At 37.7% G+C, this 17,299-nt stretch overlaps 1 protein-coding gene across 1 annotated transcript in view; it reads left to right on the top strand.

The window, feature by feature from the left end:
• Positions 1-17,299, top strand: part of POC1B (POC1 centriolar protein B) — an 88,782-nt gene that overhangs the window by 39,677 nt on the left and 31,806 nt on the right. Inside the window, exons 5-9 of the mRNA XM_081311521.1 lie at positions 8,689-8,796; positions 9,182-9,297; positions 10,643-10,776; positions 12,621-12,689; positions 13,465-13,617. Coding sequence (XP_081167647.1) covers positions 8,689-8,796; positions 9,182-9,297; positions 10,643-10,776; positions 12,621-12,689; positions 13,465-13,617 — 580 coding nt within the window. The remainder of the gene's footprint in view (positions 1-8,688; positions 8,797-9,181; positions 9,298-10,642; positions 10,777-12,620; positions 12,690-13,464; positions 13,618-17,299) is intronic.

Genomic DNA, 17,299 nt, shown 5'->3' with positions numbered 1-17,299 from the left:
GCTGTCCTGCATTGTTTGTAGTCCTTTTCTTCCTTGTTTTTTGAAGCTGCTCATGTTACTTCTTGTTCTGTTTGACTGCTGGGTTACTGTTTACTCCTATAAATTAATTTGATGTTTGGGAGGAAAGGTATTTGAAGGGAAGGGGTGAAGTCACTAAAGAGAATGAGAGTAGGCAGGTAGAATTCAAGGAAAGGGGGGATAAGAGAAATGAAAAGCCTAAAGAAGAAAAAAATAGGAACTAAAAAAGAAAAAAAAATTAAAAAATAATAATAATTTAAAAAAATAATAATAATTTAAAAAATACTAATAATAATTAAAAGAAATTTAAATCAAAATTAGTAGAAAAAAAATTTTTTAAAAAAATATTTTGTAAAAAAAAAAAATTAATTAAACAACAGGAAAGAAAAAAATGCAACTGAAAGAAAAACCCAAATCAAAAAAAAAAAAAAAACAAACCTAATAAATGCCATCTTAGAGTTTGATTAACTTCTCTTCCAGTAGGTGGCACTTTGTCCACCAGGCCAAGTTTCTCCTGTCAATACGCGGGAACCAATCACTGTGCAGCAGCTCCTCCCAGACTGGGCGAGTCTCCAATCCTGAGTGTCTAGGGCCTCCTCTTGTGTCTAGTCACTTCCCACTTTTTCTCTAGCCAGGCCCCTCTCACCACAATACTGGCTACAAGCCAGGTCTGCTGCTCCCGGGAGCCCTGTTTTCATGAACGACTGGGCACACTCTTCCAGTTTGCCATTCCCTCAGACCCTAAGTTTGTAGAGTTTGGGGCTGAGAATCCTCAGCGGATTTTACTTGCCCTCCGGTATCCACTTCCCCGTAGCTGGTGCAAGAGACCTCAGCAGTCAGCCCTGGTGGGAGCGGTAGATCCGCGCCGCGGGACCGCACCACCTCTGATTCCCTCGGGCTGGCTGTAGCACTCGTGGGAGAGCTGGGAGGGGCCCTTACGGGAGAGCTGGGAGTGGCCCTTAAGGTTTTCCCGATGTGTGGAGAGGGAAGGCTGTGGGATCACACACCTGTAGCTGTTGGTTTCAACGAAGTTATCTCCTCCACAGCAGTCTGATGACGTTGTTTCCCTTTGCTGGGCTACCAATGCAACGGGTGGGTCCTTCTCTCTCAAGCCCCGTTTCAAACCTGTGGCCACTACTTATGAAGACTCGGTAGGCATTTACCTTCGTATGATGAGAAGGGCTGACCAGTTGTTTCAGCCGGATGGATTAATGCCGAGTCATCGCTGTTTGTCTGCGGGAAGCAGGTGACCGGGAGTTTGAATTCAGCGGATCAGGGCTCAGTGCGTGTTCTCGGTTCACTTGGATTTTAAATTGTCTCTCATCTTATCAGCTGTTTCATTTAATTCGGCAGCTCATTCGCGTGGTGAAGAGTCTGCTCTATGGTGCTCTGTGGGAGGCAGCGGCAGCAGCGGCGGCGGCAGCGGCCTTCGGGACCCCGGAGAGGGGGTGCGGGTTGGGGGAGGGGAGGCGGCGCCTCGGGGCCCGGGTACCGGACACGCGGGAGAGCGGGCGGGGTGGGGGAAAGAAATTGAAATCTAGATTTAGAGACTGAGCTTGGGAGGAGAGACAGCTGGGGAGAAGCAAGGCGGAGAGGCGGAGAGGAGAAGGAGATGGGGCCGATAGAGCCGTGCACCTGGGGCTGCAGCCTTACTGCTCCCGCTGAAGTCGTGATGGATTCCCTCCACCTTGGCTCATGACTTGATGTTTTCAATCACAGGCCTGGGCTCCGTCCCAGGCAGCGGCTCCGCGGGGCTCCGGCGGTGCGGGCCTGGCGGCGGCGAAACCACACTCAGCCGCCCAGGGACCTCGGGGCCGCTCGAGCGGCGGGGGCCACTCGGCGCGGGCGCCGCGGACTCCTCGGCGCGGGCGACGTGGACTCGGCGCAGGCACTGCGGACTTGGCGCCGCGTCCCGGCAGGTCCAGGTCCCACGCCGGCGACGCGCCCTCCTCCTCGCGCGGCTTTGGCGCGGCCTGGTCCGAGGCGCCGGCGGCGGCGGTCGGGGTGCGGGGCCGTTCCGCTCCCTCCGGCTCCGGCTCTGGCGGGCCTGTGGCGGCAGTGGTGGGAGCGCGGAGGCGGGGGCGGCCTGTTACCGGGCGGCGGGGAGGGACCAGCGGCGCTCAGGGGAGCGCGGCGGCACGGCCGGCGGCGGCGGCTGTGGCTCCTCTTCTTCTTTCCAAGCCGGCACTGTCCACATCTTTGTTTGTATGTGGTGCTGAAGATCGAACCCGGGCCGCACGCATGCCAGGCGAGCGCACTATCGCTTGAGCCACATCCCCAGCCCTGTAGCCCTATATTTTTTAAGTGGTGTATATTGTGACATACATGTTTCTTTATGATGTCCTTAGAGAAAAACAAGTAGAAATTAATGATGAGAGAACTTTTCCAACATTATTGCTTATCCTGTATTAATTTTAGGGGGAAGGAGATGGGCTTTTTTTTTTTAATTTTATTTTTTTATTGGTTGTTCACAACATTACAAAGCTCTTGACATATCATATTTCATACATTAGATTGAAGTGGGTTATGAACTCCCAATTTTACCCCAAATGCAGATTGCAGAATCACGTCGGTTGGAGATGGGGTTTTGATTTTCATTTGGTAGTATTACAAGTGAGCTTTTGACCTTCTGAATTACAAAGATTTTTTTTATTATGTTAAATATATAGAGATGCTTCTCTGTTTTGATGGAATTACATCCCAATAACCCAACATAAGCTGAAAACATTAAGATGAATATGTCTGTAATACATCTAACCTACTGCACACCCTAGCATCACAGCACAATATGTTGTAGATTGTCAGTTGTTGTTCCCCTGGTCACTGCATCGATGCCTAGGAGCTCCAGTGAACTGCTGCTGCCAAGCATAGAGACAGTTTGTACCTCATATTTCTAGCCTGGAAAGAGGTCAAAATTTGAAGAATCATTTCTGCTGAATGCATGGCCTTCACACTATTGTATAGTTGAAAAATCATAAATCCAGCCATCATAAGTTAAGGACCATCTATATAACCATTACCATTTACCATTTTAACCATTTTTATGTATACAGTTCTATGGCATTAAGTGTATTCACATTGTTGTATCCAACAAATTAAAAAAAATTTTAAACATTAGCTTTCATTGGCTATATATAATATTAAATTAGTCTCTATTCTTTTAAAATAATTTTTAATTCCCTAAATATTTACCAAGGAACTTTTCAGTGCCAGGCACTGTGTTGGGATATAACTATGAATGAAGCAGGTATGGCCTCTCTTGTCTTCTGTTGAAGGAAGCAAACAGAACACTCAGTGGCGAGTGTGATGTAAATGTGAATCTGGGCCACTGTGAGACCACATTCTGGAGAGCTAACCTATTTGGGTCAGTGGTGTATATTGTGACATACATGACATACAGGAAGGCTTCTGAAGAAGTGACACTGAAGGATATATAAAATCCTATTGTGTATTTTAAACTATATAAAGAATGAGGAACAGGATTTGAGGCACCAGGAACAGCATGTGAGGACCTAAGAGAAGATGGCACAGTGCCAGGAAGAGTAGGGCAATGAAGATGAGACAAGAGGCCGGTCCAGGAGGACCTACTGCAAGTCAAGGGAAGGATGTCAGACTTTTGCTCAAGGCAGATATGAAACCATTGAAGGGTTTAAGCAGAAAAGTGACCCAGTTTTAGATTTAAAGATCACTTTTGTTGCTGTGGAGATCAGAAGACTGAAGGGCCACTTATGGTAAAAGGAGTCAAGACCTGATAATGGATTGGGATGTGGGGAATTGGAAGGAAAAGAAGAAACAAACAGAACCCCTCCTAAGTTTCTGAATTGAGAAACCCATTCACTGAGAAAGAGAATACTGAAGGAGCAGAGGGGTAGGAAGATTAGGACTGATTGGCTAGTTCAGTGTTGGAAGCACCTGCAGGATACCTGAGAGGAGATGCCCAGGGGTCAGTTGTACTCATGGCTAGAGATCCCAAGAAAGAAGTCTTTGCACATAAACAGTAAATGACCCAACAACCTATTAGCATGTTTCATGGTACGTTTGTTCTTTTTATATCATTTTCATTTGCTTTTTTGTCCCTTAGCTGTTGTAGGAATTAATCCTGTTAACTACATTCAACAGATGGTTTCTCTTCTAATACTGACCAACACTTAAAAAAAAAAAAAATTACTTTGTTGATTGCCTTGAATTTCACCTTCTATAAGTAAACACCAAATTCTGTTAAAGCAGACTTTGAGACTGCCAATTTTTTTAATGCATATATGAAAATTTTAGGTCTGAGTACAATCCAAACTCCCTCATTATGCCTATATGTTTGTTTCACAAGATTTCATAGTTGGCTGGTTGGAGTTCTAGCCCTAGAATTCAGGACTCTGCTTACTGCGCCATCTTATTTTACTACCTTTGACTGTTTCTCTTCCTATTGAAAACCTGTTGGCTTCAGAGTTCTTCATGCTCATGATTTGTTTCTTATGAGACATGGAACAGTAACTGCCTTGTTTCATCTTAGAATCCTGAAGCCTGGAAATATGTTTTCATAGAAAATTTATTTATTTATTTATTTATTTATTTATTTATTTATTTATTTATTTTTTAAAGAGAGAGTGAGAGAGGAGAGAGAGAGAGAGAGGGAGGGAGTTAGTTCTCAATATTTATTTTTTAGTTCTCAGCGGACACAACATCTTTGTTGGTATGTGGTGCTGAGGATCGAACCCGGGCCACACGCATGCCAGGCGAGCACGCTACCGCTTGAGCCACATCCCCAGCCCGAAAATTTATTTTAATGATAATAAATTTCCAAAGCAGAATTGGGACTGTAGCTCAGTGTTAAGAGCTCTAGTCTATGCACATAGGCAATATTTTATATGCTGTTTCAGGAACTTCATAGACTCCAAGTTAAAGAACTTGTGTTATATAATTTGGGATACTCTCAAGGACATGTGAACCAGTTTTTCTAGAAAAAAAGTACAAGATTGTCCTAATTTCTTTTTTTTTTTTTTAAAGGTTTAACAATTATTTTTATCTACTTTATTTTTTTTTTTATCGGTTGTTCACAACATTACAAAGCTCTTGACATATCATATTTCATACATTAGAATCAAGTGGGTTATGAACTCCCATTTTTACCCCAAATACAGATTGCAGAATCACATCGGTTACACATCACATTTTTACATACTGCCATATTAGTGACTGTTGTATTCTGCTATGTCCTAATTTCTTGAAGGATTAGTTCAGTTGACTTCACAGGTGCCTTTCAGACAGTCCCTGTCTGCTGATCCATTAGTCACCATTGACTAATATCCATGTCGGTGACACACTCTCAGGAAGTTTTAAAGGCGTCTGGGTGGTACTGAATTGGATAGTCAGAAATCTGCTAATTCTTAATAGAAATTTTATATCTTAAATTTTATATCTTAACATTCCTGAAATTAGCAGCTCTATGAGAGGCCTGGTTTTTGTTGTTGCTGTTTTTTATGCTAATCTATTTTTGATGTCTCTGATTAAAAATAAAAGGGAAGAGGAGATAGAAACCACCATTTTTACTTTCAACCCCTCCAAAGGTTAAGAAACAGATGCAGGAATTGTAGTATATAGAGAAGGGCAAAGGCCTTAACCCTGACACCCGCTGTGGGTGTATTATGTTGAACATGGAAACTCACTCTCTCTGGTACGGGTTTCTCTCAGCCTCCACCTCCACTCATCTCATTCTCATCTTTGGCTCTGGGTTGGATCAAACCCAGGGATGCTTTACCATTGAGCCACATCCCCAGCCCTTTTTTATTTTTTATTTTGAGACAGGGTCTTGCTAAGTTGCTGAGACTGGCTTTGAACTCATTATCCTCCTATCTCAGCCTCACAAACTGCTGGGATTACAAGGGTGCACCACCATGCCTGGCCCCCACTTATCTCTTTAGTGTGTGGAAATTACTCCCAGACTTTGAACCCTTCTGCTCAGAATGATTTTTTAGCTAATCAAGATCACCTGCTTTTCCTTATTCACAAGTTTCTTTAAAATTCTGTTTCTTCAGAGAAGCTTCTGTTGACAAATTACAACTTTTTTTTTTTTTGGTATTTTTGGGTTTTTTGTGGGTTTTGTTTGTTTGTTTGCTTGCTTGTTTTTAAACTGGGGATTAATCCTAGTTCTGAACCACATTCCCAAGTTCTTTTTATTTTTCATTTTGAGATAGGGTCTTGTTAAGTTGCTTAGGTCCTCGATAAGTTGCTGAGGCTGGGTTTGAACTTGTGATCCTCCTGCCTCAGCCTCCTAAGTTGCTGAGATTACAGGTATGTGCCACCATGCCTGAATTGGTACATTTCTTGTATCACTATCTAAATTATATCTTTTATATGTCCTTCTACCTCCCTAGAATGAAAGCTTCATGTGAGCAGGGAGCTTATTAATCTTATTCACAACTATATTTCTGTTATCCAGGGTCCTGCCGGTGCTGGCTACTGGCAGGTGCATAGTAAATCTTTGAATGACTCAGTGAATGAATATCTCCCCCCTAAAACTCCTCAAGGACAGGAACCATGCTTGTTGTCCTTACAGCTTGTGGCAGCACACATGCACTTTTATTAAAGTATGGTTTGGGACCTCTTAAGCTCACTGCCTTACCATATCCATCTACTTTAGAACAATCTATGGTTTCCACAGAAGCCACCTGGAACTTTCAGTGTTCTAGATAATTTGGGCAGTAGAAAACACTTTCTTTTTTATTTTTTGTCAGAGACTTTAGCAAATTAGTTCTGAAGTTGGGCTATGGAAACAGCCTGGTTCAAAGCTGGTTCAAACTCTCCTTACTGACCACATGACTGGCAGTTCCCTAAACCTTATATGCCGAGTTTATTCAAATGTAAATCAAGGCAAGCAATAGCACCTTGTTTTATAGAATTATTTTGAAAATTAAATTAGTTGCTATAGGTAAAATATTAAGAACCATTCTAGAACATGTGCTCAATAAATGTGAGTAGGATAATAATATGATGATAGAGGTAGGATTTGCTCTGAAATTTGTATACTTTGTTATTATATAATCATTCCATTTTATTAGACATTTTTCTTTATTGTTTTCTCAAAATGGCATCATTTAGAAATATTTTTATGATTCAACTATTCACATTGTCTTTTTTTTTTAAAGAGTGAGAGAGAGGGAGAGAGAGAGAGAGAGAGAGAGAGAGAGAGAATTTTTAATATTTATTTTTTAGTATTTGGCGGACACAACATCTTTGTATGTGGTGCTGAGGATCGAACCCGGGCCGCACGCATGCCAGGCAAGCGCGCTACCGCTTGAGCCACATCCCCAGCCCTAACACATTGTCATTTTTTAAAAAGAAGAGACAATTTGATTCCTGCATTAGTTATTTATAGTTATTATGCTAAGTTTATTTTCATGTGGCTACTGAGTAGATTTTTCTTCCCCAGTTTCTGTAAGTTTCCTCTAGTTAGTGCATTTCTATAATACTATTCTCTATATTTCTTTTATTTTTATTTTCTTATACATTTTCTGGAGAAAAAGATTAAAATACTATCAGTTATAAAATAAGATGGATTTTATACAGCATGGAAGATTAACTTACAAGACTATTTTCATGACTTTTGAAAGATTATTTCACATAGAACTTAATTATATTTCTTTTTTTTTTTTATCCTTCTTCTTACATGGTGAATCACAAATGCCAGATTCAAAGTTTCTCTCAGGAAGAATTATTTTTAGGTCAACCTTAAGAGTGGGATGGGGCTGTTGGTTCGAGAAGAAACTTCCAATTATGTTCCACACCCTTAATTAATGACTTACAATAATCTGGACTCTGGGTGTAGAAGGAAACTATAAAGGAAATTGAAACGTGATCAGCCAATGGCTTAAATCTGTTTTTTGTTTTTGGTATTGCTGAATGTTAAAAGTAAACATACCTATTCATAGTTTCCTAATAGTCAAAAATTTCTTTCATTTTCTGTTTGGCCCTCTTTAAAAAAAAAAAAAAAAGGATCTGAGAAGAACAGACAGCTGAAAAGCAATAAGCAGTAGAGGAGGTGTCTGAGATCTTCCTCGTGTTTGCTAATAGAGCCTGTGGGGTTAGTTTTGTCCATGGACAAGCTTCTCTCCTGTCTACATGAGTTGTCCTACTTTCAGTCCACTGGAGCTCTCTGGCCTCCCCACATCCTGGAAGTTATAGGCTTGAGGAGTTAGTTTCTTTTTTGGTTGATGTCACTTAATTTAATTCTCACCAATCCCTTTCTTACAAAAAGCTTTGCTGAAGATTGGTAGGATGAGTAGAAAAGGCTCTCTTGAGTCATATGGATAATACTGAAAAATGACAGAAAAAGAAAGAAATACAGTACTTTAAAAATACAAGGTAGTTGGCTTGGAAGCTGTGCAGAGTTGAATAAAAAACTAAATACCATAAAACTAAATTATTTGAATAAAAGAATAAAAATAAAATTGGTTAGTCTACATAGCATATTTTGACCTTTCAGGGTTTGTTAATATTGTTCATCATATGATATTTGGTTAGAAAGATGCTGGTTGCAAAATATGACTTGGCCCATGGTGTGGTAAAAGTAGCCTGGTGTGCCATATGTACAGCGTGACTTGCGAATGCTGTGGCAGTGTAGGGTGGTAACTGTTGGGAGCTTTTTACAAACAGAATCTTATTTCCTCTGCTTTCTAGATTTTCACCTGATGGAAGATTAATTGTATCATGCAGTGAGGATAAAACTATTAAAATATGGGATACCACAAATAAGCAGTGTGTTAATAACCTCTCAGATTCTGTAGGGTAAGTCCCATCCTTTGTACATGTTTGTATGGATCAGTTTGCTAAGGAGACATGTCATTGTAGCATTTTTAAAAAGAAATGAGGATAGGGAAGGGAAGTATAGAAGCTCATTAGATTAGACAAAGGAGAATAAAGGGAAGGGAGGAGTAATAGGAATAGGAAAGATAATAGAATTAATTGGACATAACGTACCTATACTCATGAATACACAACCAGTGAAACTCCACATTATGTTCAACCACAAGAATGGGATCAAAATTGTAATGGGTTGCACCCCATCATGTACGTATAATATGTCAAAATATGCCCTACTTCATGTATATCTAAAAACAACAAATAAAAAAAAGAAATCAAAATATTGGTCCATCTTAATCTTTCCTCTTAGATTTGCAAATTTTGTGGACTTTAATCCTAATGGTACATGCATAGCTTCAGCAGGTTCTGATCATAGTGTAAGGATCTGGGATATCAGAGTGAACAAGTTACTCCAGCATTATCAAGGTAAGTCAGCTAACAAAAGCATGCAGGTTCTGAATGCTGCACTGGGAAGCACCCATTCCCCTCTTTGGTGTAGTTTGGCTCTCTACATGGGCATCAGGGGCTGCCTTTGAATTGGCCATGAACTGTGTAGTAGCTCCCATCAATAGTAGAAGCAAGAGGGAAGAGGGAGGTAAAGGGATTTTAAAAAACAATATTAGGGCTATTTAAAAAGAAGTTACTGTGGGGTTTTCAAACTCTATTTAGCTACTTTGAGAAGTCAGGTATAGAAACTGACATTGAATTCTGAATCTCAAAAGAGTTATATGAGTCCAACTAGATATCATAACTGGTAGAAAACGATTTCCTATTGTGCCTATGTATTGAAACTAAAAGAGGAGTGAGTTTTCTTGGCTTATATTAGAATTATATAAATCCACAATGTTATTGCACCTGGGTATAATAATAGCTATTGCTTACTCATTGTTCACTATGTAGCAGACACTGTGCTAAGTCCTCACAGTATTCCTAATAGGTATCATATTTCCTCCATTTTAAAGATAAGGAAAATGAGTCTTAAAGACAGTAACTTTCTTAAATAATTGCTATAACTGTCTTAGGTCTTTCTGCTGACAAAGTGCAAGGAAGAACCAAGTTTTGATCACTGCATTGTACTGCCTCCTATTGGAAGGATGGTATTTAGAAATGAATTCTCAGACTGGGTGGCAGGATTTTGCCTTTCACATATATCTCTACACTCTGTACCCTTAATCCCAAACCCCTAATTGGTTATTAAATTTAATTTGAGGCTAGGTTATATACCTTATATGATCTGTTTGCAATTAACTCTTAATTATATAGGTGATATAGCCAAAGACTTTACAGTTATGTGGTCAATAAGATTATCTTTATAACTCACTTCTCTTTTAGTTTCAATACATAGGCACGGTAGGAAATCGTTTTCTACCAGTTATGATATCTAGTTGGACTCATATAACTCTTTTGAGATTCAGAATTCAATGTCAATTTCTATACCTGACTTCTCACACAAAGTTATTCTGTCTCATTAACTGGAAGCTTAATGTTGGGTATGGTCAAAATATTTATCTTAGGTATAAAAAATGTTGGTGTTATGGGAAAATGGCCTGTAATTGATTCTTGTTTTCAAACTAAAATTGATATAAGGTAAAAAGGGCCTTCTTTTGCCTTGTAACATACATATAATTATGTATGTTATAGTCCATATGTATAATTATTATAAATAAAAATAAATTGTATTGAAATGCAACTATGAAGTTATTAAAGATCTTATGACATAATAAAAAAATAATTGTTAACTGAATTTTTGCTTTGATTTTCTACAAATTAGTTCACAGCTGTGGAGTTAATAGTATATCATTCCATCCTTCGGGTAACTATCTGATCACTGCCTCTTCAGATGGTACACTTAAGATTCTGGATCTCTTAGAAGGAAGACTCATATATACACTTCAAGGACATACGGTATTATTAAGATTTTTTGCTTTTTAAATAATATGTATTTTAAAATCTTGATCCATTTTATTATATGCCTTTATTGTTTTTCTAGGTTGTAGCATACTTTGCCATTATCACCAAACCAAAAAAAATATATATATTATTTCCAAGACTATGTTTTTTTGCTCTAGAAATAACTCTTAGAAACACCATTTATTGTAATTCTTATCAAAATCAATATTTTTCAATGACCATTAAGTAAATGGCACTGTCTTCATCAGAATGTAGCACAGTGTGATTAGTTAAATAGTGGTTAGTTAAATGGTGGTGGGTAAGTTTATTTATTACTTCTGATCTTTCTATCATGTGGAGCCTTTTTCACTAGCTTTAATAGCCTCCCACACCCCTTGCTTCCTCTGATTGGTGAGTTTAGCAGGAGAACCCTGGTAAGGTAGCCCAGCATTTTCACTCTCCAGCCTTAGTAGTGAGCCTGACTTCACTGTTTTTCTGTGATACTTCTTAGGAGAGAGTTGTCCTTATCCAGTGTTGCCTGTGACTCAGTCAAACCTGGCTCATTGTGGGCATCAGTTCTAGAAAGCCTTACATAAAAGCCACATTCTCTTTCTATAAGCTTTTGTTAGGTTTTTTTTTCTTTCCTTTTTAAAAAGGTAATATTTTTCCTCCCATGTGCCTCATTTATTTCTTATTTCTCAATGTGCTTAGAACCAAGTAGGGAAGAGGAATTAAGAATTTTTTGAAGTATATAAAGTATTCCTCCTTTATAGGTAAATATTCAGACTTCTCTGATTTTTTAATAACATTCTTTCTCTCTCTTTTTTTTTTTAAATTATACTAGATACTTCCTTTTAACCAAGTATAGGCTGTTTAGGTAAAAAAATAGAGTGAACTTTATGGGGTTCTTTCCACCATTGTATTTCCTGCCTTGCTTTGCTTTATTGTTTGTTCTGTTAAGGGGAAGCATAAGTAGACTAACCATCTCAGATATATGCATACATATAAACTTAAGCTGAATAAACACAACCCATAAAAGTGGACAAGGACTTAAATATTCATGAAAGAAGTACAAAATAATGAAAAAGATAAACTATTTAAGAGAAAAACACTATACATGAAGACGGAATTTTTCATAATCAACAGAACATATTAATATTTGAGAGGAGAAAATAATCCCTCTTGACTGAAGACTGACCTGGAGGCCATGCATCTGACGGCTATGCTGAATGCGGTGCTGAATGCATCCCTCACCTGTGAATCCCTTATTCCTCACCTAGGTGGTGGCAGTAACTGCCACACTGGCTTCCAGTCATTCACTCTTGCTCCAGTTCTTCATTATCACAGTTGTATAATTGATTTTCAGAGTCACATCTCTCCTATCTATGCCCTGCTTTTAGTAGCTCACAACTGCCTACTTCAGAAGGGAGAACTCATTTCCCATTGTGTTCAGGAAATGACCTTTGTTTATGTAGGCTCCTTCCCATCCCCTACAGATTTATCATTCAATTTCTGCTAAGTATTCAGTTAGTTGACTACAGAATATAAAGGCAGAAGATCTTAGCAGAAATTCTGATTAACTTACACATGTACAAACTTGTCTTTAAAGGAGATTATTATTTTTTTTTACTAATTGTTAGCATTCCTTTTTTGTTTAGTATTATTTAATTGGGTTTTAATTGAGTTGGTTCTTTGACTATCTTTCCTCTGTAAGCATTAGTTGCTAGAAACTAGATATGTTCTGTCAGACTTACTGCATAAGTACTCTATATAAATTGTGATGAAAAATTGGTACTCACAGTCTTCTTTGCCATCAGGAAGCATTACCAGTGTTTCTTTTGTCTCCCTTTATGTCTCAGGGACCTGTATTTACTGTTTCATTTTCCAGAAGTGGAGAGCAATTTACATCAGGAGGTGCAGACACACAGGTTTGTACATCTTTCCGCTCTCTCTTTGATGGGATAGAGGAATTTGATTTGAATAAAGCAATCTTTGACCTCTGTTGGGATTTTTATGGCCAGCTAGTTTGTGTATGTTAAGATGATTAGCCATGGGTCTATATTTCAATTTAGTGACAGGAAGTCTGCTATCTCATAGCTGAAACAGTTCCAATTATAATAGTTTTTGGAATTCAGCAGTTATTTTCTTTTGCTGATTTCACACTTAATTATGCATGTAACTGACACGGAATGTGTAGTTTTATGGTATAGTGCTTTTGCTTGGATTATTTCCAAATCTTTTTCTATATATCTTGTTTTTGTGGAAAACAAATGTTAAGCTTCTTGAGGGTGATAAGTATTAATCATTTATGAAACTTATTTGCATTTATTTGAAATGGCCAAAATTATTTATAGTCAGATTTATTAAATAAAGTAGATGACCTAATCAAAAGCATGGTTTGGACTTTTGGGAAAACAAGAGAATTTTAAGTTAATATAATATTATCTTATTATGAATTTTAAGGCAGACATGAAAGCAACTTGAAATACTAAATTTCTCTCCCCACTATGTCTAAAAAAGTATGGAGAAACAGTAACACTGCTGAAATATACATGCATTTGTATGTGTGTATGGAAATAGATATATATCCTTTTTGACTAATTTGAGGGACAATTCTGTATATTTGGCTTCTTATAAATAAGTCATTTATGTTGTTTATACATTGCAAGCAAATAACTACCAACATTATTGACTTTTTTATAGGTCTTATTGTGGAGGACTAACTTTGATGAATTGCATTGTAAAGATATTAATAAAAGAAATCTCAAAAGACTGCATTTTGATTCACCACCACACCTGCTTGATATTTACCCAAGAACACCACATACTCATGAAAGAAAATTAGAGACTGTTGAAGTGAGTATTTTGTGCATATTTGTCCTACAGTTTGGAGCTTTTACTCAAGTAAAAGTAAAAGGTGTTTGAAATTATATTTAGTTATGTAAAACCTAGTCCTGCCCTAAAATTGCACCACTTTGAGAAAGTCTATTGTTTTCACTAATAAAACTATATGCATGTGGTAGTGTATAATAATGTGAAAGCCTTTTATATTCACTTCTTGAAGGCCTTGAAATAAAGCTAAAAATTGTGTGACAATAATATAAGAAAAGAAATGAAATCTAAGGCCTCAGGTGACTGTGTGGTCTGGCTGGCCTCATATTCGAGACATTTTTAGGGAGGTCATCATATGAAGTATGTCAAGGGACTGGGAATAAAGGGTACAAATTTTCATTACAGTTGTTGAAATAGGTATCTTAAAACCCTTCCGTAGTTAAAAAAAAAAAAAAAAAAAAAAAAAAGAAAGAAAGAAAGAAAGAAAGGAAGAAAAGAAAATCTTATGACCAGAAAAAGAAGAGAGTTAAGCATAAGCCTAATAACTAAAACCATTTTATTACTTGCCTACATATATTTTTGGATATGTAATTATTTAACTCTAGTTTTGTTTTGTTTGTTTTGTTTTTCTCAGTACTGGGGGTTGAACTCAGGGCCTTGCACATGCTAGGCAAACACTCTACCTGCCACTGAACTTCACCTGAGCCCTTTACCTTAGTTTTGTTCATGTGTTCCCTTAGGTCATATAGATTTACATATGCTCTCATCAAAGAGAAATTCTTTGCTGGATATTTAGCTGGTGTTAGCCTGCTGATTGCCATTTTGCATAATTCTTCTTAATCTCTTTTCTTTTCCAAGAGCTAGTATCAGAAATCACTATTGCCTGTTTATCTTTTTATCTGATTCTTTTTCTTTTTTTAAACCATTTAAGAGATTTTCTTTGCATTTAGAGTGGGTACTTGTTCCTGAGTGGCAATGCACAGTAGCCTGTCACTATTTCAGGCTTTGTTCTCAGGTCTCTGGTCTTCCACATCAATTTCTTCTCCCTCTTCTTCCTCTTCCTCTTTCTCCTCTTCCTCTCTTCTTCTCTTCCTCCTCCTCCTCCTTCTCTTCCTCCTCCTTCTCCTCCTCTTCTACTTCTTCCTCTTTCTTTCTTCCTCCTCTTCCTCCTCCTCATCCTTCTTCTCTTTCTCCTCTTCCTCCTTCCCTCTTCCCCCCTCCTTCTCCTCTTCTTTTTATTTTTAATATTTTTAAATTGTAGATGGACATAATAACTTTATTTTATTCATCTGTTTTTATGAGGTACTGAGGATCAAACCCAGTGCCTCACTTGTGCTATGTAGGCACTCTACCACCGAGCCACAATCCCAGCCTCATCAATTAAATTTTGATTTCCTTAGTCTTGATCCTCTCTGTTACCTCAGGCATTTCTGTTGGCCTCAGTTGTACAAGTGTATATATGTTTTTTTCTTTCATAATTTTTTAAACTATTTTTAAAATTTTGTTTAATCCATTTATATCTTTGGATTTCTGTCATAGTTTTTCCTTGATTGTATTGATTTTCAATTATTTGCTATAATTTTCTTCCTCTTTTTCTTCTGACAGTCTTTCTGTTCTCTAAAGAATTAGCCATTGTGCTTCATTACTTCTTTTTTTAAAGAGAGAGAGAGAAGCGGAGACAGAATTTTTTAATATTTATTTATTTATTTATTTTAGTTTTCGGTGGACACAATATCTTTATTTTATTTTTTATGTGGTGCTGAGGATCAAACCCAGCACCCTGTGCATGCCAGGCAAGTGCGCTACTGCTTGAGCCACATCCCCAGCCCTTCATTACTTCTTTATGCTACTTCTTATATCATTTTTTTCTTCTGTTTTTTGAAAAAAAGAATATAATTTGCTTATTGTTCATCTCATTTTTTATTCAATGTCTTCAGCTGTAGGTATGTTTATTGATCCCTGCAATTACATATGTTTATATAAAATAAAGGTGAGCTATATTTTAATTTAACTTGAGTATCCTTATGTTACTAAGGCTGATTGTATTGACTTTTGATATCTTAGCATTTCTGTGGCTTGGCTGGGCATGATCAGGAAAGAGATACCCTATTCCCCTATCATCTACTTAGCCACCTCACCAGAGTGGTGAGGCCAGGCCTAGATCTCCTCACTCCTATTCAGTATTTTCATGACACAGTGCTATCTCAACATAGAGATGCAAGCCATTTTCTCTGTGATTTACTGGCAGCCCATGTCCATTTAAGAAAGCTAGACTTTCTTTAAAATGTCAATAAGTTGTCTGAGTAGCTCTGACCTGACTGTACAGCCAGAAAGCTGAAAAATCCACCTGGGTTGTTTAGTATTTCGAGGTCAGGATGACCCAGGCCATGCAAAGCCTCTCTCAACTGTATTTTTCAAATGTAAACTTAAAAATTCTATTAAAAACTGACTTTTCATTCTGGAATTAGAGTTCACTTGTACTACAGAAAGAGCATTGTGATTGAGGGGTTTTTGTTATTGTTCTTTTTGTTTTACCTTAAGGAAGTCAACCTTATATATACAGTTTAAATTATCTTCAAACTCTCATTACTGTTTGAATTTAAGTATATGGCTTAGTTTTGTAAATCCTATGATATGAATTGCCAAGGAAATAGTAAGAGTCTGAATATGAACATCTAATTGTTCAGGGTTTTTTGTTTGTGTTTGTGTTTTTGATAAAAATTTCATAATAAAGCAGAGGATAATAATTATATAATTATAATATTATGAGAAAATTATTAATTGCTAAATTTTTTTCTTTTATTTTGTGGTTTTCTATCTATTTATTTATTTATTTTCCTTTTTGCTGTGTGTGTGTGCGGATAGGGGGTTGGGGGGATGGTACTGGGGATTGAACCCAGGGCAGTCTGCCCTGAGCCCATCCAAAGCCTTTTTAAAATTTTATTTTATTTTATTTTTGAAATAGGGTCTCAAGCCTTCTGAGTAGCTAAGACTACAGGCATGCACTACTGCCCAACTCAAATTGTTTTTTTTAAACACTTTACTTCAAATTAAGGCATATGGAAATCTCTAGAGCCAAAAATCTATTTAATTTAAAACTTTCACTTAGAATGAAAGAGTATGAATCAGGATAGAAACTGTGCAGTGTCAATTTATGATTAATAAACTATAGTGCTTGTAGAAGGTCAAGGTTTTTACTATGAGGTGCTTCCTCTTTTCATGTGATTTGATTTTTTTTAATTTTATTTTTTAGTTGCAGTTGGACACGACATCTTTATTTCACTTATTTATTTTTATGTGGTGCTGAGGATCGAACCCAGGGTCTGATTTAATTTTTTTGAGCAATTCCAATTTCAAATGGTTAGACCAAATTGTATTTTCATTGGTAAACATCTTACTATTTACACTAGGTGGCAGTAGATAGAAGAGAATAAAATGTCTGAAAGCAATCTCTGGACAACTAAACTAAGACTGAAAAGAAAATAAGTCACCCCCAGGTTACTTGTCTTTGCCTTTGATGCAGACTCAGTTTACAGCTGGAGGCTTGGTTGCTTTCTGCTTTATGGAACAGCCAGAAAGAAGCAGAGTGCCGGCTGGCTGGACAGTAGTCCCTCATGCTCATCCTACACAGATTTTTCCCTCCTTTACTGTAACAAGGCAATTACTGGACACATGCAACTCCATGCCTAGCACCGTTTGGCTGGAT

The sequence above is a fragment of the Spermophilus citellus genome (assembly GCF_964194105.1).
Source record: "Spermophilus citellus genome assembly, chromosome: 10".
Classification (NCBI taxonomy): domain Eukaryota; kingdom Metazoa; phylum Chordata; class Mammalia; order Rodentia; family Sciuridae; genus Spermophilus; species Spermophilus citellus.
Note: the sequence above shows the minus strand (reverse complement) of the source record. Positions and strands in the feature narration are given on the sequence as shown.